This window comes from Castor canadensis, chromosome 3, assembly GCF_047511655.1.
Source record: "Castor canadensis chromosome 3, mCasCan1.hap1v2, whole genome shotgun sequence".
Classification (NCBI taxonomy): Eukaryota; Metazoa; Chordata; class Mammalia; order Rodentia; family Castoridae; genus Castor; species Castor canadensis.
The window spans coordinates 34,089,675-34,113,158 of NC_133388.1; the positions used below are offsets into that span (position 1 = coordinate 34,089,675).

The 23,484-nt window shown below is 44.6% G+C and overlaps 1 protein-coding gene across 4 annotated transcripts in view; it reads left to right on the top strand.

Annotated features, from left to right (window-relative positions):
* Dpf3 (double PHD fingers 3) overlaps positions 1–23,484 on the top strand; it is a 258,438-nt gene that overhangs the window by 184,348 nt on the left and 50,606 nt on the right. For all 4 annotated transcript variants that reach the window (XR_012446106.1, XR_012446105.1, XM_074067621.1 and 1 more), the window contains exons 7-8: positions 38–175; positions 21,182–21,310. Coding sequence is in view for 2 of the 4 variants with exons in the window: in XM_074067621.1 (XP_073923722.1) it covers positions 38–175; positions 21,182–21,310 (267 nt within the window). In the remaining 2 variants the exon portion in view is untranslated. The remainder of the gene's footprint in view (positions 1–37; positions 176–21,181; positions 21,311–23,484) is intronic.

Below are 23,484 nucleotides of genomic sequence, written 5' to 3' on the forward strand. Positions count from 1 at the left end.
ATGGGCACCTCCACCTTTCCTCTCTTTTCTTTTCTAGTCTGCGGCAAGCGCTACAAGAACCGGCCAGGACTCAGTTATCATTATGCTCACACCCACCTAGCCAGCGAGGAGGGGGATGAAGCCCAAGACCAGGAGACCCGGTCCCCACCTAACCACAGAAACGAGAATCACAGACGTGAGTCCTTTTGTGTAAGGTTGGGGCCGTGAGGATTTGGGGTGGTCAGGATGGGGAACATTCCTTTTTCCACCTCTTCTGATGGCAACAGTTGATGGGTCTCAGTGATCTGCTGTGATTTGGCTACCACAGCTCAGCTAACCACGGTGTCTGTGGCTATGCTGAACCATTGGCTTAGGGTGAGCTGCACTGGGTTGGTGTAGCCAGCTCTGGTTCCAGACAGAGGAAGGAAGGAAGGAAACCTTCGGCAGAAGGAGAGGGGCCTTAACTGGCCATCATCAAATCACTCTTTGATTGAGTTCGGTGTAGCCTTTGGGTGTGTTGATTTGGACAGCCAGTCCTAGTGTCTGCATGTCCACTGTGAGCCTTTGTATATTTTTTTCTAAAATTAATACCTAATATATGTTAATCTATTGCTGTAGCTTTGTTATATGGGTCATAATTTGGAGTTCAGGGCTCTCTTGTACCCCAGCCTTAGAGATGCTGCCTGGAGCTCTATATTCTTTGCTTGAGCACTCAAATGGCAGATGGGATTTGGGTAGATTTGTCATTTCGGATGACAGTTGTCTCTGAAGACCCAAAATGATCCTGAAGATTTGTGTTTCCATATGTGCCCTTTCATTCCTTCCTTAACTTCCAATTAAGAATCAGGGAATCAAAAATGAGCTTAGCACATACCATCCTACTTGCCTGTACAGCATCCATTATGTTCTCTGGGTCCAAAAAACTTAACATGAGGTGTGATAATAGAATCTTTTGGTTTGCTTCAAGATATCATGAGTCCGCTTGGTGAGGAGTATTTGTGGACATGCAAAGTGTTTTTTTTTTTTTTATTTTTTTCACAAGATTTGGTAGTAGGTATTCTTAAAGTGAACAACTTAATTCAATTAAAGGGACCAGGCTTTAAAAATACTCAGACTATAGGATTTAAAGATGACTCTTAGGCATTTCAATCAGTTTACCTAAGTTGATCGATGTCAGTTGGGCACTTTCACCAAGTATTTGAAATAATTAACACACCTGTGACCAAGGGCTTTCTTTGGGTTTGTGTGTGGTTCCCCCTGACCATCACCTCACTTCCCCTTGTAACACTGCCTTCTTCATTAGTTTCTCATGGTTGACAGAACACAGTGCTGCAGGCTGGGAGGCTTAAAAAACAGAAATTAATTTTTTTCCCAGTTTTACAGGTTACAAGTCCAAGATCGAGGTGCTGACAGGGTTGGTTTCCTCTGACACCTCTCTCCTTGACTTCCATATGGCTGCCCTCTGGTTACCTCTTCACATGGTTTTTCTCCACTATGCACATGGGCCCTACGGTCTCTGTTTACGTCCGAATTTTCTCTTCTTAAAAAAGTCACCAGTCAGATTGGATGCAGGCCCACCCCAATGGCCTCATTTTGATTTTACTTCTTTAATTACCTGTTTAAAAACCCTATCCCCAAATATAGATATGTTCTGAGGCACTAGAGGTTAAACTTCCACATCGGAATTTGGAGTGGGGGACACAACTCAGCCCTTAACTCTCTTAATTCTTACTCATTCCCAGATTCCAGCCTGTGACAGACCCATGGTTGTTATCTGGGCAGAACTTGAAAAGCAGTGCAGGGAGGTATCTGATAGCTCTTCTCTTCTCTGTGCCAACTCCTGAGTAGCTTTCACTCCGTGATCTCTGTCTTTCCTCTGGGAGAGCTGGCCTTGCCTTTCGGAAAGGAAGATCAACCAACCTGTACCCGGGCAGCTGGTACTTCAATTCCCCAGTCTCTTCTCTTTTCCTTCTCTGGTCTAAGTGGTCAGGAAGTCACAGGAGCTGTTGCTTCCTACCAGGTGGAGGCTGAGACTCTCCTTTGATTTGGGGTGTGATCTGGAAAGGATTTATTAGTGATTGTTGCTCCCTTAAAGTGTTTATAGCTTGGTGTTATTTTCACTTCCCAGTGCTAGCTCCTGTCCTGTGTCTTCAACATCCTGTGTATAGATGTCTTACTCATGCTATAGAGTTTGGAATGCTTCTCTGTGTCTGTGTCTTGTTCCCCGTGCTCCCGTAGCCTCACTATCGTGAATGGTGTGCACGTGTGTGGGGATGTGTGTACATTTGCGTAGTCTTGGCAATAGCAGAGAAGGGTAGACTGCAGATAGTTGCTAAGAAAGCAGCCTTCTCCCCAGCTGTTCCTGCTACCCTCTTTGGGTTGGTTGTTGACTTCTGAGACTGGCACCAGCATATTTTCCTCCATCTACCAAGATTTCCAAACAGGCTTTCATACAGAGGTGTCTTCAGCCTCCACATGCCCTCTCTGTGAGTCCAGGAAGCAGTAAGGACTTGCTTGTAAGGAAGTAGTGCCTATCTTTCCTATTCTTACAGAGCGATGCCTCCTGAGAAATGTCTGCTGCTTGTCCCCATCTCTCTGTGAGCTTGAGGGTGAGCACACTTGCTCTGATGCCTCTCTGTTCCTTTTCCTTTCTCATCCTGCTGATGAGAAACTAGGTTCTTCCCAGAGGACCACTGGACTGGCCAAGGGTAGTAGCTGTGCCTATGCCGATCTGGGGCCTCCTCATGCTAAGAAGGTTCTAGAGCTCTCACAAACACCTTTTTATGACATCTCTTGAGAGTTTCCTGTCTCAGACTCTGTGATCAACCCCAATTTCACAGCAGAAAGATCCTTAATGTCTGGAGAAGCCATCTTCCCCCATCCACAATGTCTTTGGACAAATGCTGAAGCAGCTGCTCTCCCTGGGTTCTGTGCACCACACACATCACTGATTTGCTTGCTGCTCTGAATGTGTGCTCTGTTTCCTCCCACATTCCTCTGGTGAGCAGCCCCCCACCATTTTCCCGTGAGTGCTAATTGCCAGCATCATTAATACCCAGTCATTAGCTGCTCCCACTGTTTGGGGCTTGGGGTGGGCTCCCATCCATCCTGCCCCTAAATGCCATCGGGGCTGCGTGGTGAACTGAATGTGACAGCTCAGCAGCATCCTGAGGTCTCAGCTCTGCAATCCTCCCCCAGCAAAGCTTCAGCAGTGGGGGAGGGAGGCAGGAGAGTTTAATCCAGGAGGCTAATCTGTGGTTCCCCTGGGAGAAGGTCTGGATGCTGTTGAAGTGGAAATGCTGACTTTCCCCCTCTTTCGCAGAGCTGCGGGGTGACCCAAGCTGCTCTAATGCAGAAACAGCTCAGCAGACACTGGAGTGTGCAGGGACATGGGCAGCTAGTTCACACCACCTGCAGCAGTAGAGACCTTTCGACTTTGGTCCTCCTGCTGTCCTTTGCTCTATCCCCTCCAACTGTGTCCTTGGCAGAACTCATGGCTCACCCCCATGCCTGCTGCCACCACTGCTGCTGCTGCAGCAGCTGAAAGGGCAGAGTGGCCTGCTGGAGCCAGCACTAACCTTCCCGTCCCCCAGATGCCGCCCTGAGCTGCCAACTCAGCAATTGACTGTCATTCTTGCTGTCCTCCTGCCCCTCCCAGAGGATGTGTTCTCCCCTTTGTTTCTCTCCTATTCTCACATTTTCTCCCGAGTATCTACTTCTGTGTCCCCTGTAGATCTGTCCTCTTTCTTCTGTGCTGGGGGCTCTCTACCTCAATGACAGGCAGCCTGGGAGTGCCTAGAGCTCACATCCTTTCTGATAAGGTCTTCTTCCCTTGGAGAGTCTTCTTTCTCCTTGCATTTCTCTTGTCATTTTCATCTACTTTCTATAAATACAACTACCCTGTGCACGTGTGCCTGTGTACGCATACCCAGGCATACAGGTATGCATGAATGTAAGGAGGGAGGGTTTAGGGCTCAGGACTCTGAGAGGTACCACACTGTATTGTAAACCCTTAAGGACAACATTAGTAAGCAGGATTAGAATTCAAAATCCCAGTGACACTCTCTCACTTTCAGAAATCTTCTTACTTTTTCTGTACAGTGAGAATCGGGAATGGAACTCATCCATGTGCATGCTAGGCAAGTGCTCTACCACTGAGCTACACCCCCAGCCCTTTACAGATGAGGCTTTCGAGATACTTTTTGAGATGAGGATGGACATTTACAAAGTCCTAGAGTTGGGTGAAAAAGCTGGGTCAATAAATTCAGAGTCATCCATCCATCCATCCCTCCATCCATCCATAATCCATCCACCTGTCTGTTTGGTATCCCTATATTGAATATTAACAATATTGAAACTAGGAAGTACAGATATGAGTAAAATGTGGCTACGTCCCTGAGGAGCTCACAGTCTCAACCGGGAGTGTACAGAGGGTGTATAGACTGTGAAGGCACTAAGGGCTCAGGGCACAGTGTACTTTCAAGGCAGAGGTGCTCTGGGTGTGGCATCCACATCACTTGGTGGGTGACTCATTGGAAACGCAAATTTTCAAGTTCCACTTGCACGTCCCGCTCCTTCCTTTGGCTGTACTGGGGTTTGATCTCAGGGCTTCACGCTTGCTAGGCTGGCGTGCTCTACCACTTGAGCCATGCCCCCAATCCTTTTGCCTTTCCAGTTTGTTTTTCAGATAGCTTCTAGCACTTTTGCCTGGATCAGTCTTGAGCCTCCCATCTTTGCCTCCCATGTAGCTGGGGTGACAGGTATGTTTTTGAGATAGGGGTCATGCTAACTTTTCGCCAGGCTGGTCTGGAACCATGACCCTCCACCTCCCAAACAGCTAGGATTATGGGTGTGCACCACTATGCCCTGCCCTCCACCAGATCTCTTGAATAGAGACTCTGAAGGTAGGACCAGCATGCTTTGATTTAAAATACCCTCTAGGGTATTCTGATGCACCTTAAAGCTTGAGGCTACTGTCACAGATCAAGGGATTTGTGAAGGCTTCACTGAGGACATGACATTCAAGTTGGAAGTTGAGAAGGAGTTTTCAGGAGGAAATGGCCGTCCCATGTTCCAGGAGGGAGCTGGATGGAGCAGGCAAGGAGGTGTTCAGGCAACATTCAGACAGTTGGTAGTAGTTGGGTGTGACAGTGGTATTGAATTCAGGACTCCAGGGGCTACCGGTGGAGGCTGCATTGTCTTCACCCTGAAGAAAATGGGAGCCACAGCAGGAATCACAAGAAGGCCAGAGCAAATGATTTGAAAATAAATTCATTTAGAGTCATTAATTCTTATGTGGTATATCTCTTTTATTTTACAGCATAAATAAATACAACTTGCTCTCAAAAACATACTTAGAGCTCCTAACAGGGAACTATATATATATTTAAATATGGCTCTATAAAATGTATTTCAAGCTTGTTTTTCAGGTCCATGGAATTGAAGTTGGGGTGTCCTTGGTCCCTGATGGTCAGGCCTCTGCGCAGCAGTACAAAGTTAGCCTTTCTGCCTTGAGAGAGTAAAAAACAGGCTCAGCTGTAGTCAGCCTTTGGAGGGCACAGTGTACTCTGCAGAACTGAAAGGGGAGAACCGAATTGATTAAGGGTAATGTCTGCTGATTAGATAATCTGGAAATTAGTCTGATAATGTGCAAATTATCTAAAAGCAGTGCATGATGTCACTGCCACACTGATGGGGAAGATCTAACAGATGTTAGTCTTCTGACATCTCTTGTCCTCTAACATATGGCCCAGGGGTAGCTAGTATGGCTTTAGATGCTAGAGTGAAAATTACCTTTGAAATGTGCTTAAAAAATTTGAATCACTATGAAAGATGCCTAAAAGCTATAAAGCTCACTCTGCCGACCACTTATCAAGCTCGATATGGGGAGTTCAATCTGTTTATTATGAGGGAGACCGGAAGACTCAGATTTGGGGCTCTTTCTGGGGAGTCAGCTACTTCTCTCCTCCCTCCCGAAGAGCAAATTTAGGAACTGGCAACAGATGTTCTTTAGATGAGTTATTATTTAGCTGAACAGTTCACAGGTTACAAAGTAAAGCACCTGGTTCTTGCTCTGGTTCTAGAAGGCACAAGTACATGAAGGTAATTTTCTAGCCTGTGGGTCATCTATACCTTTGACCCCGTGGCTCAGTGAATGACTTTGGAATTGTTCAGTGCAGGGTGTGACTTTTGACCCTGCCACCCTGCCAGTGCTACCGTGAAAATGAGGGTCAGTTGCCCCTTAGTTGCTTCATCTGTAAAACAGAAATGATATTCACACTGACCTCAGGGGTTACCATGAGACTTCAGTGAGATGATGGGGGGGGTGGGTCATCACCATGCTTGCCTATCATGAGTGCTATTGTCCTATTTCTGTCCCATTTGGACCAACAGAGCATGTCTGTGACCACAGATGGCTAATCTGAGTCAGGGACTCCATCTCAGGGGATTTGAGGGGACTTTCCTGTCACTATGAAGCTAACTGCCTAGGATGATTCACAGACATTGGTAGTAACTATTGGAGTCTGAGCTGGCCCCAGCACATCCTTTGCTATATAGGTGAAATCCTGCCTGCCTATTTATTGAGCACTTACTGTATGTGTGTTCAGCTGTATGAATAAATTTAACTGGGACTCCAAAAAGGTATAACATGGTCATTGTCCTTGGAGAACTTCCTGGGTGATTGGAGAGATAAGATGGATGCACAAAACACAGCCAGAGAAAGTGGCAGAATGGAACTCAGCCACAGGTGGCTGTTCTTTATTTGCCATGCCATTTCCCCAGGATTGGGTAGCCACATGTCTCCTGGCTCTTCTCTGATTTCTCTCACATTTTAGACATAATTACCTAGAATGTTCTGCATTGAAGAGTTCTGTATACTGAGCAGTGGTGACGACAATAACACTTGCTGGTATCTCTTGAATGAGGTAGACACAGTGCTAGGCATGCTATGTTTATCTCATTCCTTCCTCACAGTAACCCTATAAGTTAGGTTCTGTCCTTCCTATGGGATACCAAGCTACACACAGAGACCAAGTGATGTGCCCATGGACATGGAGCATGAATGTGAATTCACAAGTCCTGTGCCACTTCTTGGAAAAGCTTACTTATTTAGGTTTTCAATTCTTTCCCCTTCCTTATCAGAAATAGAAGTATTTTGCCCACAGGATTGGAAAGAGGAGGAATGGAATACCAATTCACTTCCAGGCACTTTTCACATATCATCCTCTATAATGGTCACAAGTCTATGAGGCATGTGCTATCATTTTCATTTACAGAGGAGGAAACTGAGGCTCAAAGAGGCTTGAGAAACTTGTCCCAAGTCACACAGCAAGATAGGAAGCTGAGATGGGCATAAGTTGTATGTCATTCAGCTCTGTCAGGAGCATGGACCCCAAGAGATGGATCCCAGGTCAGGCCTGTCTTACTGATATCCCTTAATTTTCACTTAGCCAATTGTCAATATGTTGTTCTACATGAGGCTTTTCAAAAAGATGAAAATATAGACTGCCACAACAGAATTCTGGACTGGGTGGCTTAAGCAACAAAAATTTTTTTCTTGTAGTTCTGGAGATGAAAGTCTAAGGTTGAGGTGCCAGCAGAGTTGGTATCTGGGGAGGGCTCTGTTGGGTTGCAGACAGCCACCTTCTTGCTGTGTCCTCACACAGCCTTTCTTGGTATGTATGTGGGTAGAGAGAAAGGAAAGCAAGCTCCCTGGTGTCTCATGAGGGTATTAATCCCACCATAGTGACCCCTCCCTGCCATGACTCACCAAACCTAATTACCAAAGCTAATCACCTTCCCAAAGGTCCCATTCCAGATAACATCACATTGCGGGGTAGGGCTTCAACATAGGAATTTGGGGATGTGGGGACACACTTCAGTCCCTAGCAGGCACACTTTAAACTTTTGCTGTATATGATGGTTATATGGACCTTACCCCACATTGCAAATTCTCCTTGAGATTTTAACCGGTAAATGAGTTTTACCAGTTAAAAATATTTTTCTATTCAATATTTTTTCCTGTATCTTTCATTCTTATTCTGTATCTCATCACCTTTCTTTCCTCTTCACTGTTTTTGTGAATTTTTTTTTTTTTGGTGGTACTGGGGTTTGAACTCAGAGCCTTGCTCTTTTTTTTTTTTTTTCATTTTCTCCTATCTTTTCTTTTTTTTTTTTTTTAACTTTTATTTTATTCATATGTGCTCACAGCCTCACTCTTGCCAGGCAGGTATTCTACCCTTGAGCCTTCTACCAGCCCGCTTTTTTTTTTTTTTTTTAAATAATGCATTAGCCCTGAAGTGAAAATCCTAGGATTTATCTTTAGCTCTTTGTTTTCCTTCACCATACACATCAGCTTCCCCTTCAAAATATACTGTATGTCTGTCTCCTTATCTTTTTCTCCTTGCCAGCACCAGCTTCTGCCTAAGTGACTACAACTTCCTTATTAATCACCTACCTCTATTCTTGCCTTTTCTAGTCTGTTCTCCATAGAGAAGCACACCTGTGCTCACATGCTTTTATCACTGTGCATACATCCTCATGCCTCACCACAAGGGCCTGTGTTTTGCTTCTTCCAGTGTGGTCAGCAGATTCGGTGTCACTTGGGACCCTGGTTACTAGCTTGTCCAGGTTTGCCCAGTTGTAGTGCTAAAAGTTCTGCCCTTGGAAACCTCTAGGTCATAGGAAAACCTTGGTATTTTGCCACCTTACTGGGAGCTTGTAAGACACATAGGATCTCAGGTCCTATTCTGGTTATATGAATTCTAATCTGAATTTTAATAAGATTGCAAAGTGATTGCATAGCAAAACTTAGGAAGCCCTGACTGATAAGGTTCTGTGTGCTTGGGCCCTGCCAACCTTTCAGACTTGACTTCCCTCAAGTGTGTGGGGTTGTAGGTGCTCATGGTAGGGTAGTAGCTGTGGGACAGCAAATGACCACACTACCTGAGTTCAGAGCTAAGACACTGAACTTACTAACAGTTGGCTTTCGACAAAGCTGCTAACTTCCTTATGCCTTCAGTATCATCTATGTAAAATCAAAACAGTGATAGCTTCTACCTCATGGGCTGTGATGAAGATTACGTAATTCATATGCAGCACAGCATTGACAGAAAATATGTATAACACAAGGTGATATGATTGTCACATGTCCTGCTAATACCATGGGTAATAGTTTAGATCTGGAATGTCCACTGTGAAAGGCCCATGTGTTCAAGGATTAGTCCTCAACTCATCGTGCTATTGGGAGGTGGTGGAACAGTTAGGAGGAGAGGTAGAATGAAGTTAGGTCACTAGGGGTGTGCCCAACCTGACTTCAAGCCTTGGCTGCTTCCTGTCTCTCTCTCTTTGCTTCCAGGTTGCCATGAGGTGAACAGGCTTTCTCTCTCACATGCTCCCACCATGATGTACTGTGCCATTACAGACCCAAAGCAACCAATTGTGGAGTCTCTGAAACTATGAACCAAAAATAAACCTTTCTTCTTTTTAAGTTGACTGTCTCAGGTATTTGTAACAACATGAAAACTTGACGTAACACATCGTGGTTCTCAAGCTTGCAGGTGTGACAGAATCACCTGGAGGGATTGTTGTAACATAGACAACTAGATCCACCCCAGAGTTTCTGATTCAGTAGGTCCAAGGTGGGCCTTGGAATTTGCATTGTTAACAAGTTCCTGGATGACTGCTACCTTAGATAAATCTAGCTTTTGAAGACTAATATTTGGTTAACCTATTTCCTCATAATTCTTTTCCCTTTTGGATCCACTGAGTCAGGTAACTGTCCAGGAGTCATGTTATACTGTTAGGTCTATGGGGTAGGTTTGGTTTTCATTCTTTTCTTTTTTAAAATATATTTTTATTTAAAAAATTGACACATAGTCTGGGTGTGCTGGTGGCTCACACCTGTAATCCTAGCTACTCAGGAGGTAGAGATCAGGAGTATCGCGGTTCAAAACCAGCTGGACAAATAGTTCTCGAGACCCTATCTTGAAAAACCCTTCACAAAAATAGGGCTGGAGGGGTGGCTCAAGGTGAAGGCCCTGAGTTCAAGCCCCAGTACTGCAAAAAAAAAAAAAAAAAAAAAAAGACACATAATAATTGTACCCATTTATAGGGTAGATGTTTCCATACACATATACATTGTGTAATGTTCACATCAGGGTACGAATAACTGTCTCCTCAACCATTTGTCATTTCTTTGTGGTGAGAACATTCAAAGTCCTTTCTTCAAGCTTTTATGAAAAATACAGTATGTTATCTGTATGTGATGTGCTGCTGTGCTCCTGTTTACTAGCCCACCAGAACTTATCTCTCCAGCCTAACCTCTCCTCGTTCCATTCTCTCTCTAGCCTCTAGTGATTTTACTCTTAATTTGTATGAGATAGACTCTTGTTCATACTCCATCTTGTAACAAAAACTTTTTGGCTCCCAGCATCTATTTCCTGGCCTGCTCTGTGGGTGTGTCCCTCTGCCTGGGCCATCTTGCCTGGACTGTGCTGCCCCTTGGTCCCCTGATCTCTTAGCTCTTTCCTAATCTTTAGATCTGAAACATGAGGCTGCCCTTTCCTTTTCTTAAAGACTCTTTTTTTCAGTCTGATGGGCGTAGAAAATGTGGATTGAGTGCAGAGCTGGTGGTGGTAAAGAGAGGTGGAGAGAGGCAGGGCTGAGCAAATCAGGGGTTTGGCTCAGGCTGACCTGGGACTGTGACCCTTCCAATCTCAGCCTCTTGTATAGCTTGAGATGACAGGTGCATACTAATGCATCTATCTGTGGTTGAGATGGGGTCTTGTAAACTTTTAGCTCCGGATGACCTGGAACCGTGTCCTCTTGATCTCCTCAAGCAAGTAGCTAGCCACTGGCACTCAGTCTGACACAGTTATTCTGAAATGAATGTTTTCCTCTTTGACTGACTTCTGGGTGACAGCAACAGGTCGCTATACTAGGACATACACTGACCCATGTGATCTTCCACTGGACAATGGAAATATCTCACTGCACTTTCAAACAGCACTGAGAACATTCGTAAGTTTTCCTTGGTCTCTCCTCATTTTTCTGAACCATCAGTGACAGACCCAGGATTGCTGCCTTAGGCTGGAGTAACCACAGCGCCATGGGCCTTGTAACCTCAAAACTGGTGATGTGATGTCCAAATTCACGGAAAACTGTTACAACTTTTTGTCCAACTGCAAATTTCAACTCTTACTAAATACAAGTGGAGTATCCCTTACCAGAAATGCTTGGAGCAGATTTTAGAATATTTGCATATATATACAAATGAGATATCTTAGGGGGTGGGACTCAAGTCTATATATGAAATTCATTTATGTTTCATACATACATCATATACCTAACCTGGATGTAAATTTTATATAATATTTTAGTGAGCCTGCATTTTTGACTATGACCTGTCACATGAGGTCAGGTGTAGAATTTTCCAGTTATGGTGCTATGTCAGTACTCAAAAAAAGTCTTGGATTTTGGAGCATTTTGGATTTTGGATGTTTGGATTAAGGGTGCTCAACCTGTATGTCCATTGAGATGGTGACATCGATGGGAGCAGATACATGTGTTCTGTTTTTATGGTGATTTTTAGGAGCTAATACAAGGTTGATATCTAAGGTTTAAGTTTAATACTTGATAACAATGGGGGTAAAGGAGACAGGCATATCAATCGGGAAGGCCAACAGCAAGTAGCTAAACACATAGTAAGACAGAGCCTGCTTTCTTACTGGCTATGGTGGGCTGCAGGCGAGGGCCTGAATGGAGCCACCCGAGTGTGGGAAATCTGAATTCCTTCCACTGTGGTTTACCAAGAAACGTCTCAAGGAGAGGATTCCTGTCTCCGGGAGACCCACAGGTTTCCACACTATAGCCTTCTTCCCTGCAATTGCTTCTCCTTCCCACTATTTCTTGTCTCTCTCCCTGATAGGAAAGGGACTAGTGCTTGCAATGCCACAGGACGGGTCACTCAGTACTCAGGACTTTATACCCACTCAGTTCCTCCTTATCTTTAACTTCTTTTTGTCTGGCAGATCTTTTTGTTTCCTCCACAAAAGCTCTGTGCAGATTTGTCCGTGTTTTCATTAAATGCTTATTGTCAGTTCTGGGTGAATGCTGTATGATAGGTGCCAGGAGTGCAGAGATGAAAGGCAGCGCCCCTGCCCTCAGGGAGCTCCTGGCTGATGGGGAAAGAGACACATACACAAATACAAAACAGTGGCGGAAGCCTCCGTCCCTCTGGGTTGACAAAACTTGCTTTCCTGTCTTTTCTTTTATAATCCTCAAATATTATAGGCCTGAAAGGAACCTTAAGTCATCACTTAGCACACCCTCTTTCCTCTGGATAGCCATGGCCTAGGGACCCACCCCACGTACAGAGGCCTCCTCAGAGAAGGCCCCTCTCTTAACTGTTTCTTCATCTTTATTTCTAGTTTCCCTGCAGTACATGCTGCCATTTCAGCTCATTTTGTCTCCTGTTGTCCTTGACAATATGGAGTGTGGCAATTTATCAACCTCATCCGTAAGCTTGAAGACTTATTAAAGCAGCCCTCCGCCTTCTCCGGGCAGACTAATCTCCATGCCTGGGATCATTCTACACCAGCAGCCCCCATCGTTACCCTGCACTCACATTGTCCTCAGTGTTCGGTGGTCAGATGGCACAAGAGGAGTGAGGTCTCTGCCATCGAGGACTCTAGATGGCCTAAAGGTCATGTGGTGAGTGGACCCTGGTGTCCATTTCCCCACTGGGCTCCTGGATCCCAGTTTCTGCACATTTGGGGTATAAGGCATTGTTTGTCTTCTTTCTGGAGCCCTGGGACAGGGCCTGATGGTTGAGAGGTGACCAGCAAACAGCCTGAATGGAATCCCAACACTTTTTTATTCCTTGGATCTACAGGATTTATTTTTTCATCAGTTCTAGGGAAGCAGTGAAGGAAGGTGTCGGGCCTTGGGGATAATTTATATGAGTAAACACGTAAGGAGTAGGTGAGAGAGAGCATGAGAATTAAGGCCATTTATCCAGGCTTTGATGCTCTGCTTGCCCTCTGGTCCAGCCTTCCACACAGTCTTGATCACGCCACTTTTAACCCTCTCCTGGCTCTGCTGCACATTGGGCTGCTTAGATCTCTGCCCAGCTGCCTTCCCTTCCCCAGCCTGCTGCCTGCTCCCCACCCCTCCCACAGCTCTCATTAAAGGCTGGGAGAAGGTAGCGGATGTGGCAGTGGCCTCCAGCTGAGGCCAGCTCACTGATTTTGAAGGAAAGGCACGTTGATTTACGCCCTCCCCATCTCTGAAGCTGCCTCCCCCAGCCTGGCCTGTCCAGTGTGTCTTATGTGGCCAGCCTGGGGCTGCCTTTCCCTGTGCCCTCTGTTCCTCTCCTCCTTTCTTTACTCCATCTTTTAAAGATGTGCTCCACACAAGCAAGTGGCACCGGGCTAGGATGCTTTACACTTGAGAGATGAAGTAATAACAGGTGGCAAGAGCAGAGGCTGCCAGAGCCCAGGATTCCAGTTACCATGGAAACATGTCAGCCGTGGAGGGACATGGGGACTGTCAGCCATGGAGGGGAACAAGTGAGAGAGGCAGAAAGAGGCGCATCTCTTTCTGGAGAACTCTGCTCATGGTCCCCAAATTCCCCAGGGGCTGTACACCCCAAACTATCAGGTTCTAGGAAGCAAAACAAAACAAAACAGCTGCTGACCTGGGGGCTGTGGCTTGGGCTAGCCGGTGGACACTGAGCATGACTGCATCCTTGTCCATGCCAGGCCCTGGCAGGCAGTCCAAGAGTCTGCTCAGAATGTGAGGCCATGCCTTTGTGTGTGTGCCAAGGAGGAGCCTTAACTTCTGGCCTGCTTCCTGTTTCCCCAGGACACCTGGGATGTGGCTCTGGTCTCTGTAGAACTCAGGTGAGGGGCTGCTGGTAGCCAGACTGTTCTGCCCTTCATTCTTTCCATGAGTGTCAGGTACATTGCAGCAAAGATTGCTCTGAAAGGGAGAAAGACAGCCCTGTCTGTGGTAGTTTTATGGAAGATTTGAGGCCTTATTTGCCATAGACACAAGACCTGATTTAACTCACAATTCCCGTAGCACGCACTATTCTCTTCTAGAATGCCTTTGTTTCCCTTTCCTGAGCAGGGTGGTGAGGCTCTTTGAGGCTTGGCTTTTCCTTTTTCTTGCTTTATTTGAATGTTCTCTCCCACATTCTGTTATTTATATATTTATATATTTTTTGTATTTCTTCATGAACTTTGTGCCTGATTTCCATTTTTTCCCCTCTGAGCTGTTTTAGAGTTATCTCTCCAGGTAAATTCCTAAACTCTTAAGGCTCACTTTATTTTCTCGGCAGTTTACTTCTATCTGTTCTATGATCTTAGCCCATGAACATTAATCAGCAGTAAACCAAATCCATCACTGTGGATGCTGCCATTGAGATATCACCTGGGTCTTTGCCCTCCCTGTCATGTTATTCTATAAAGTGGGACTCAATTTCTCATAAGCAGAGTTTCTATTTAAATCCCACTTGCCAGGTCTGGGTGAGTTTCCTATTTATAGTAAAATCCTTTTTATAATGATCTCATATATAGTACCAGGAAATTATTCACGGCTAGGTCAGGCCATAGGCCAATCTAGCCATGGTGTGAGCTGGACTTAGCATCTTTCATGAGTCTCTGGAATTCTCCAGAGAAGTGTTTTCACAGAGTATATGACAATAAATAGGGTCACCAGGATGAATTACTGTGATAGGGACATTAAATTTAAATTCAAAAAGAACTTCTGCTTTTATCAGGCCAATCTCAGCAATTTTTTTTTATCTCTTTGGACTTTGTAAATAACATATTGGGTGAATCAAGTTGACTATAAAGAGATTTATGAAATACTTTATATGCAAGGTATGGCCAGAAAGTGTTTGCCTCTAGACTTCCCGGGAGGCAGAGAAGTGTGATTAGAGACAAAATCTCTGGGGACACAGACAACCATGTATAAATTCTGTCTCTTCCTCTTTATAACTGCGGCCTGGAGTCAACACCTTAATCTCTTTGGATTTCAGATAACCTCATCTGTCACATAGTTCCTACTTCACTAAAGGTCTGTAAGAGTCAAAGAAATACTGTATGTAAAAGCATTCAGTGTAAGCTTTACCACAGTTTTGTAGTGTAGTAGGCACCTGCTTCTTTTCCTTCTCAGCAAGCAGTTGAGCAGAAGGGAGGCGGAGTGGGTAGGTGTGACCTGGCATTCCTTTCTCTCGAGATAATGAGTTATGGTTATATATTTTCCTGTGTGGTTGTTCTGTTAGACTTTTGTCACTGTAGCAAATACCTGAGAGAAACAACTTGAAGAAGAAAAGATTTATTTTGGATCACAGTTTCAGAGGTTTTAGTCCATGCTCACTTGGCTTCATGTTTCTGGGTCTGTGGTAAGGCAGAACATCAGGGTGGAGAAGGCATAGTGGAAGGCATAGTTTCAGAGCTGTGTACCTTATGGTGGCTGATAAGCGTAGACACATACTAGGAAGGGGCCAGGGCCAAGATCTACCCTTTAAAGGCATACCCCCAGTGACCCACTTCTCCAACTAGGCCCCATCTTTCACAGTTCCACCACCTTCCAGTAGGCTATTCAAATTTTAAACCCATTAATGGATTAAACCACTGATGAATTCAGAGTTCTCATGATCCATTCATGTCCTCAAAGTCCCACCTCTGAACACTTGCTGCATTGGAAACATATGAACATTTTTGGGGGATATTTCACATACAGATCATAACATTCTGCCCCTGGCATCCAAAAGGCTCATAGCTAGTCCAGGTTAAAGAATCCTCAAAGTCTTAACAATTCCAACACTGTTCAAAATTTCAAGTCCAAAGACTCCTCTGAGTCTCAAGGCAAACTGTTAGCTGTGAGCCCCTGTGAAAATAAAAATGGAAAAACTAAGTTACATACTTCCAAGATATAATGGCACAGAATACACATTCCAAAATAGAGGACTAGGAGAATAGCAAGGAAGAATCTGACCAAAGTGGGACAGGAATTCAGCAGAGCAAACGTTAAATCCTGGTGGCCCATATCTAACATCAGGGAATGTAGTAGCAGGATGTGATCTTCCAAGGACTTGGATAGTACCACCTATATGGTCTTGTCAGCTGCAGCCCTCATGGCCTGTCTCTTGAGCTGACTTCACTTGTTGCCTGCAGCTTTCCTCAGCAGACATTTCACACTCCTAGCACCTCCAACTTCCTTGAGTCTCCATTGAAACTTGGGCTTCTCCCTCACAACTTCATGTCTTACCTTCTCAGGGCTACATAAAGGGACTCCAACCCTGTCTCACATTGCCTGGCCTCTCAGGCTTTTCTTTGAAATCTGGGTGGAAGCCTCCATGATCCTGTAACTCTCATTCAGTACGCTTGCAGAACCAGCATCACATACATAATGCCAAGGTTGGCTGTCAGCTCAAGCAGTAGCTGGGCCCCTTTGGACCATGGTACAGTGGCCTCTGAGTGCCTGGTGGTTCAACTGGGAAAACACTTCCCTAGGCTGCCCAGTGCACGTAGAGTACCCCAACACTCTGTTCTAAAGGAAAGTCTTTCAAACAGCTTTACATGCTTGACTGTGCAATGACTGGGGTCTCACTGTTTCCTGGGGCCCCAGGCATCTTTCCTATTGCCCCACTGAAAAGTACTTGGTGGTTTCTCCTCCTCTTCCTCCTCCTTCACATGTGGTGTGGGGTTTGAACTCAGGGCCTTGTGCTCACCAGGCAGGTGCTTTACCACTTTAGCCACACCCTCAGTCCTTTTTGGCTTTAGATATTTTTTGAATAGGGTCTTGCATTTATGCTTGGGTGGGCCTGGACCTTGATTCTCCTATTTACTCTTCCTATGTAGCTGGGATGACAGGCATGTGCCCCACGTCCAGCTTTTATTGATTTAGATGAGATCGCATGAACTTTTTGTTCTGGCTGTCCTCGAACTGTGATCCTCCCCATCTCTGCTTCCCAAGTAAGTAAGATTACAGGGATGAGCCACCACACCTGGCGTTGGCTTCTTTTTAATGGCATTAATCTCTTTAACAACCTCAATTTCCTTGGCCCCAACTTTACACATGCTTCTTTTCTGGCCAAATTGCTAGATTTAAAAATCTTTTTCTCTGCTTTTTGTTCTAAATTGTCACTTAAACCTGGCTAAAAGCAGCTGGCAAAAACACACCACAACCTGAATGCTGGGATACCTTAAAATCTTCTCTACCAGATTAATTAGTACATCACCTTTAAACTCACACTCCCACAAAGTCTAGGGCATGAACAATAGGTAGAAAAGTTCTTTGCCACTATGTAACATGAAAGGTTTCTAGACCAGTTCTCAAAAGAGTCCTTCCTCATTCCTATCTGAAACTTCATGGGCATAAACTTACTGCCCACATTCCTATCAGCCTTCTGATCTGAACTCCCACCAGAATTGCTCATTAAACTCTGCTTGCAGCTTTCTAAATTTTCTGTAGCCCATGTCCATGAATCATTTCCAAAGGCTCTGAACCACATTGTCAGTTAGTCACAGCAATGACTACCAAAGTTTTCTGTTGACTTCTGTTGCTATGACAAATACTTGAGAGAAACAAGTTAAGGGAGTAAAGATTTAGTTTGGCTCACAATTTCAGAGGTCTCAGCCTGTGGTCACATGGCTCCGTGTTTCCAGGCCTGTGGAAGGCAAAGCAATATGGTGGAGAGGGCACAGTGGAGCAGAGCTGATCACCTCATGATGGCCAAGAGGCAGAGAAGCGTAATAAGACGGTACCAGTGCTAAGATGTACCCTTCAATGACATACCCTTCAAAGGCACATCCCCAGTGATCCACCTCCTCCAACTAGGCCCTACTTTCCACAGTTCTACCACCTCCTAGTAGTCTACTCAGATTTTTAATTCATCCATGAGTGAAGCCATTGATATAGTCAGAGCCCTTATTATCCAGTCACTTTTCCCAAAGTCCCACCTCTGAACACTGCTTCACTGGGAACCAAGCCTTTCAATACATGAGCCTTATTCAGGGGATACTTCATATCCAAACTAAAACACTCGTGTACACTGTTATTCTTCCAGCAATATTAGGACCCTCAGCTACTCACTCTTGAGTACTCTGAGAGCTGGCCCTGAGTTCAGGTCAGATGACTGACCCCTGCATTTGGACACAGACCAATTCTTCTATTTGAGAAGTTGGTAAATAAACCAAGGGTAGTGAATGACATCCAGGGTGACAGATAATTCTGCCACAGGGGAAGAAAACACTACTCACGGGATGAGGTCCTAGGGGGCATCACTGTGATACCTGTTTGCATCTCTGCCGTCCCTTTCTAATTTATTCATCCCACAAATTGTCAGTAACCATTTCCAGCACGTAAGCAAGGCACATAGGTGATCCAGCAATGGACCTGAAGGAGTCGATCATTTAATGTGGGGAAGAGAGGCAGTGTGCACATTAATCAGTGAGAGAAGGATCATAACAGTGATGTCAGCAGAGTGCCTTCCACATGGTCATTGCTAGCTGGGAATTGAGAGATGTCCTTGGGAAAACCTTCACCCCAGAACCAATCCTAAATTCTAAAGAGTGTTAGAGAACCAGATGCGTGAGCTGTTAGTTCCTCCATGCCATTTACGAAGATGTAAGGATGCTTTGAGTTCATTGCCACAAGAGAGTAGCAACTGAAACAAAAAGGATTTCTTTGAAAATAAAGCAAAGCTGTTTGCTGTCAGTTTCCGTACTGGCCATTGCCAGACCAAAAATGCATTCCTCACCCCTGCTGGCTTGCCATATCACAACTCCAGGGTGTGAAGTGCAATTGTAGCCCTGCCCTCACTTGCTTGGATAGGTACTTTGTATGGCCAACAATCAATACAGATAAATATAATTGGGAATGCTTGCAAGAAACTTTTCTTCAGAGGAATTGAATCCTGCTTATTTAAACAGGATCATTTCTTTTTTCTACTCTTCATTTCTGAAGTTTTAATTTCTTGCAGTACTTGAGTTCTTAGCTCGATAGGATATTCTACCAATGGTTTTTTGTTGGCGAATACTGTGAAAGATTGTCAGGATCTTTAACTTCTTCATTCTCATACAATCACAGGGGACAGGGCATTGGAGATAATAAGATTCTTTGGTTTCTTGGAGATTTTATGAATGGAGAGGAAATCAGATATTACAGGAAATCTCTAAGAAGATAGGAGACAACAGAGGAGGAGACTGGATGCCCTGAGTGTTTTGGGGGGTTAATGTATATGGGATCCTTTGATCACGTTTATGCAGGAAGCTACCTAAGTTGTGATTGATATCTGTGCATTTTACATGTAGTTCATATCAATTGTGAAACTTAGCTTGGGTTTGCTTTCAGCTCCTAAATTTAATAACCACACCTCTAATTTATGTTCACCATTTGAAAGGTTTTCATCTGTCTCATGCTTGTAGTAAGAAATTACTAAAAATAGCAAAGATGGTAATTGGAGAGGACACTCCAAAGGGACACTGGTACTTCTGGAATTGGGCGAAGCACATTTTATAGGCAGTGTAAGATTTTTGCAGGTGTGCTGGGTTTGGGAGACTATCTGTAGAGACATTTGGTATGCCATGCAGCTGTCTTCGAGATCTAGTGGCTGAGGAAAGTCCATACTCAACAGACCAAAGAGGGTGACCAGCTCCTCAGCCTCCCCCAAACAGCCAACACTTTTCTTGCAGAGAATTATTTGCCTCTCTGACGATGGCAATCAATGAGTTAGAAACTGATTAAACAATCCAAGTAGCAACTGATAAATGGATTAACCCTCTGTAATGTAATTCTGCTAGCTTTTGTCTTCCGCCTTCCCCAGGTAAGTTTTCTATTCCTGGAGGCAAAGCAAAGGCATGGAGGAAAGCGAAGGCCAGAGGGAATCATATTAAAGTGGGTGAATCCGTTTATCATTTACTGTCTGGCTGGTATTTCTGCTCACATATCTGCTTCCTTTTACAGATTTGCACCCTGTGAGACCCTGATTAACGTTAGCCAGTGAATAATGAAAGATTGCAGCAGACCTTGGGGATCCTGAGAAGGAAGATTCCCTGGTGGTTAAGGCTGATCCCACAAATGGAAAGACTTCTTTTTCTTTTTAGTCACAATCAGGGAGCATGAATGTGACAGAGAAATGTCCAAATTAGGGAGAGAGAAACACAGGAAAATGGAAGCATTTCTCCCCTGCAAGTAACCTGTCCAAGGCTTTTCAACCAGTCCCTACAAATTGAGAATGATTTGAGTGCTCAAAGACACGAGCTGTTCCCTTAAGGCTTTGTTTTCAAGGTCATGTCCCAAGGTTTTTCTTTGCCTTTGTTTAAGGACTTCAGCAGGGATAGGTTATAGGGTTAGTGTAGTCAGTTACATGTGAGGGTCTTAAGTCTAAACCCAGGCTCACTAACTTACCATTTGACCCATCTCTGGCAGGATTCTGAGCTAAGCATCTAGTAAACCTGATTGCAGTTCTGATTCTAGGCACTTGGGGACTGCAGATTAACTTGTCCTAGTGTTTTTCATGATCTACGAGTCTGGACTTCGGGGTATAGAGGATGAATGAGAACACATACCTGTGTTCCTGTCAAGATGCTCAATAATGTCCCCAAACTTTCTCCTGTGACTTCATGAAAATGACCAGCCACTGATCCATCCTTCCTTCCTCTCTCCCTCCTTCTATCCCTCCCTCTCTTAGGGGCAGGAGGAATATATCCTAAATAAGAACATCTTTCCAAATGCTAGGTCCAGCCATTGGCCATTCTCTCCCTCTAGTCACCCATTCTCTCCCTCTAGTCACCACTGTTTATGGTTTCCATCTGATGTGTGGGTCCTTGGCTTGGAGGGCTGATTAGTTGTACAGGGTTGCAAGAAGTTCACTTGACTAATAATCGTTCAGGATAGTCAGTTCATCTAGAGATGCAATCAGAGGAGCAAGGTGGTTTCTATAAAAGAGTAGAACTGGGGGACATTGCAAAAATCAAACTCTGGAAGAATTGCAAGGCATTAGTAGCATTGAACCAAGAAGGATCAAAAAGAAAATCTTAGTATCACAACTTGGTTGTAACAAAATCGTACGTTCTAAACTTCATATTCTTTCTGGAGTCAATTCTGCTACATTGTGGGAGGAGAAGAAGGGGCAGTAGGAACACATCTCAGCCTAAAATTGGAATTTTTTTTAATGTTTCCACAGCCCAGAAAGGACCAGATGGGACAGTCATTCCCAATAACTACTGTGACTTCTGCTTGGGAGGCTCTAACATGAACAAGAAGAGTGGGCGGCCTGAAGAGCTGGTGTCCTGTGCAGACTGTGGACGCTCTGGTGAGTGTGGCCCCTTCCTGCATTGCGTGCCCACAGACCAGGAAGGCTTCCACTTGCATTTCTCCTGCCATCTCGTGGTGGTGGGGTGGGAAAGTGGAGTGGTGATGACTTTGAGTGGAGAGGGCTTGTGTCTGGCCTTTCTATGGGGTGAACATTACTTTGTGTGTGTTGCTGTGGTCACTAGTGAGATAGAGTAGAAATACCTGGAGACAAAGGCAAAAGGCTTTCTTGTTTGGATGATGCACATGTAACAAAAAGATGTTTGTTCTGTGGAAGTATCTAGGGCAACCTGGGGAGTATGGAAACATGAATATTGGAAAAACAGCCACATCTTGAATTGTGGGAATCAGAGACCTCTGGGTTCCCGGGTGGTGGCATAAGCATGCCACTTCCATTGGCCACTCATCTCATTTTTCATGTGGGACAGAAAAAAGAATACTTACAAATCAAGCAGGCACAAGGACAGGCATTCCTGGGGCTAATCTGGAGTTGACTTGGCTTACTGTTGTCACATTTAACCTATCCACAGACTGAAATAGTAACAATACATTTCCTTCATTCTTCAGATGAGTTCAGGTCTTTGTTGTGGTTTTGGTTTTCAGCTCTAACCAAACCATTTATTTTTGCCTGAACATGGTTCATTGCCGCTACCATTTTCCTATTGTTTTATCTCATAACTAGACTAAAGCAGACAGTAGGGAGGAGAGAGGATTTCAGACTCATCTTTAGTCTTAGCAACTGCTGACTAGTAAGTGAAACATTTGGCTTGGGTGGTTGGTTCCAGCATGAGGAGTCATTTCTCCTACTGCCTTTTCATCCACTATCATTTCCATTATTCCCAAGAGGACAGAGATGACCACATTTTGGTTTGCCATAGTGACTCAGATCTTTCTTGCCAGGTCTACAGATCTTACCTTGAGCCTTTTTATGTTTTGTTGCCAGGATTGTTTAGGGTTCAAGACTTCCTTGAATTGCAAACCAGTAATTGGAAAGGGACTTGGCCTCCATTACACACAGCCCTCAACATTTACCTCTCAAGGGCCCTGCCAGCATGTCCTTTTTGCATAGTTCTGTCAATTAATTTTTAGACCAAACATGATACCTTATGTTGAACTTTTTACTCTACTAGTGCCAACTTCTGAGATGGGGCCCTTGTGATACTGGACTCTGGTTTTTAGATATTTGTAAAGAAAATAAAACAAATGAAATTAAACTCAGTGTTATTTAAGAGCAAGCAATCAGTCAATCTCCACTGCCAGAAGCAAGGTCACATGGTAGAGGGATGCTCTAAGCAGGGTGCACGGACTGCTGTAGGCTTGGATGGGTTAGAGAAAGCAAACTGCTATAATTTCCCCCTTTTCTGTCCTACAAAAGATGGGGTGCTTGAATCTGTTGAATCTGATCTATGAGCATCAGAAGTGGGAAGTTGGTTATTTCTACATCAAGCCTCTTTCCACAACCTTCGTTCAGGTTCTGTCTGCTACGTGCTTCAAGGGTCATTTTACACCAGCCTAGATATTCTCACTGCAATTGCTGATGATTAATTTTGGTGGCTTACTTAGTCAAGGTCTGACTCGGAAGTTCCTGAAATAGTTGATACCTTGGGAAAGCACAGGTGGCATTAGCCCACGGGGTGTGCCTGTTAAGGCAGGTGGGTGGATATTTCTCCGGGGCCTCCCCAAGGTCCTTTCCGAGAAGTATTAGCCTGAAGAGCTGCCTTTTCCTTCCCATCCACCCCATTGCCTCTGTTTCCTGGGAGAAAGTGGGGTGTCTAAAATTGCTACCAGAAGAAGTGCACTACCGCCTTGTGGGGAGGCATCTCGGGACCTGGGAGAGTGTGAGCAAGGTTCAGCCTGAGTTTTACAGATTTCAGGAGACTGTAATTTATTAGGTTTCTTAAAACTCAATTTTTCATCTTCTTAGTGTTGTAAGTTAGATTTGATAATCCAAACTTTCTGGAATAACCAAGATTTGGACATATTTAGTGGTGTGGGGTGTGTGTGTGTGTGTGTGTGTGTGTGTGTGTGTGTGTGTGTGTATACCTACATGTGGAGTATAGATCACAGAAATTTCCTCCAGTGGTTAAAAAAATGAGAAACTCTTTTATTACCTACCACTTATCAGATTTTCCAACTTCTTTTTGCTTTCAGTGCAAATGAACTACATGGTGTCAG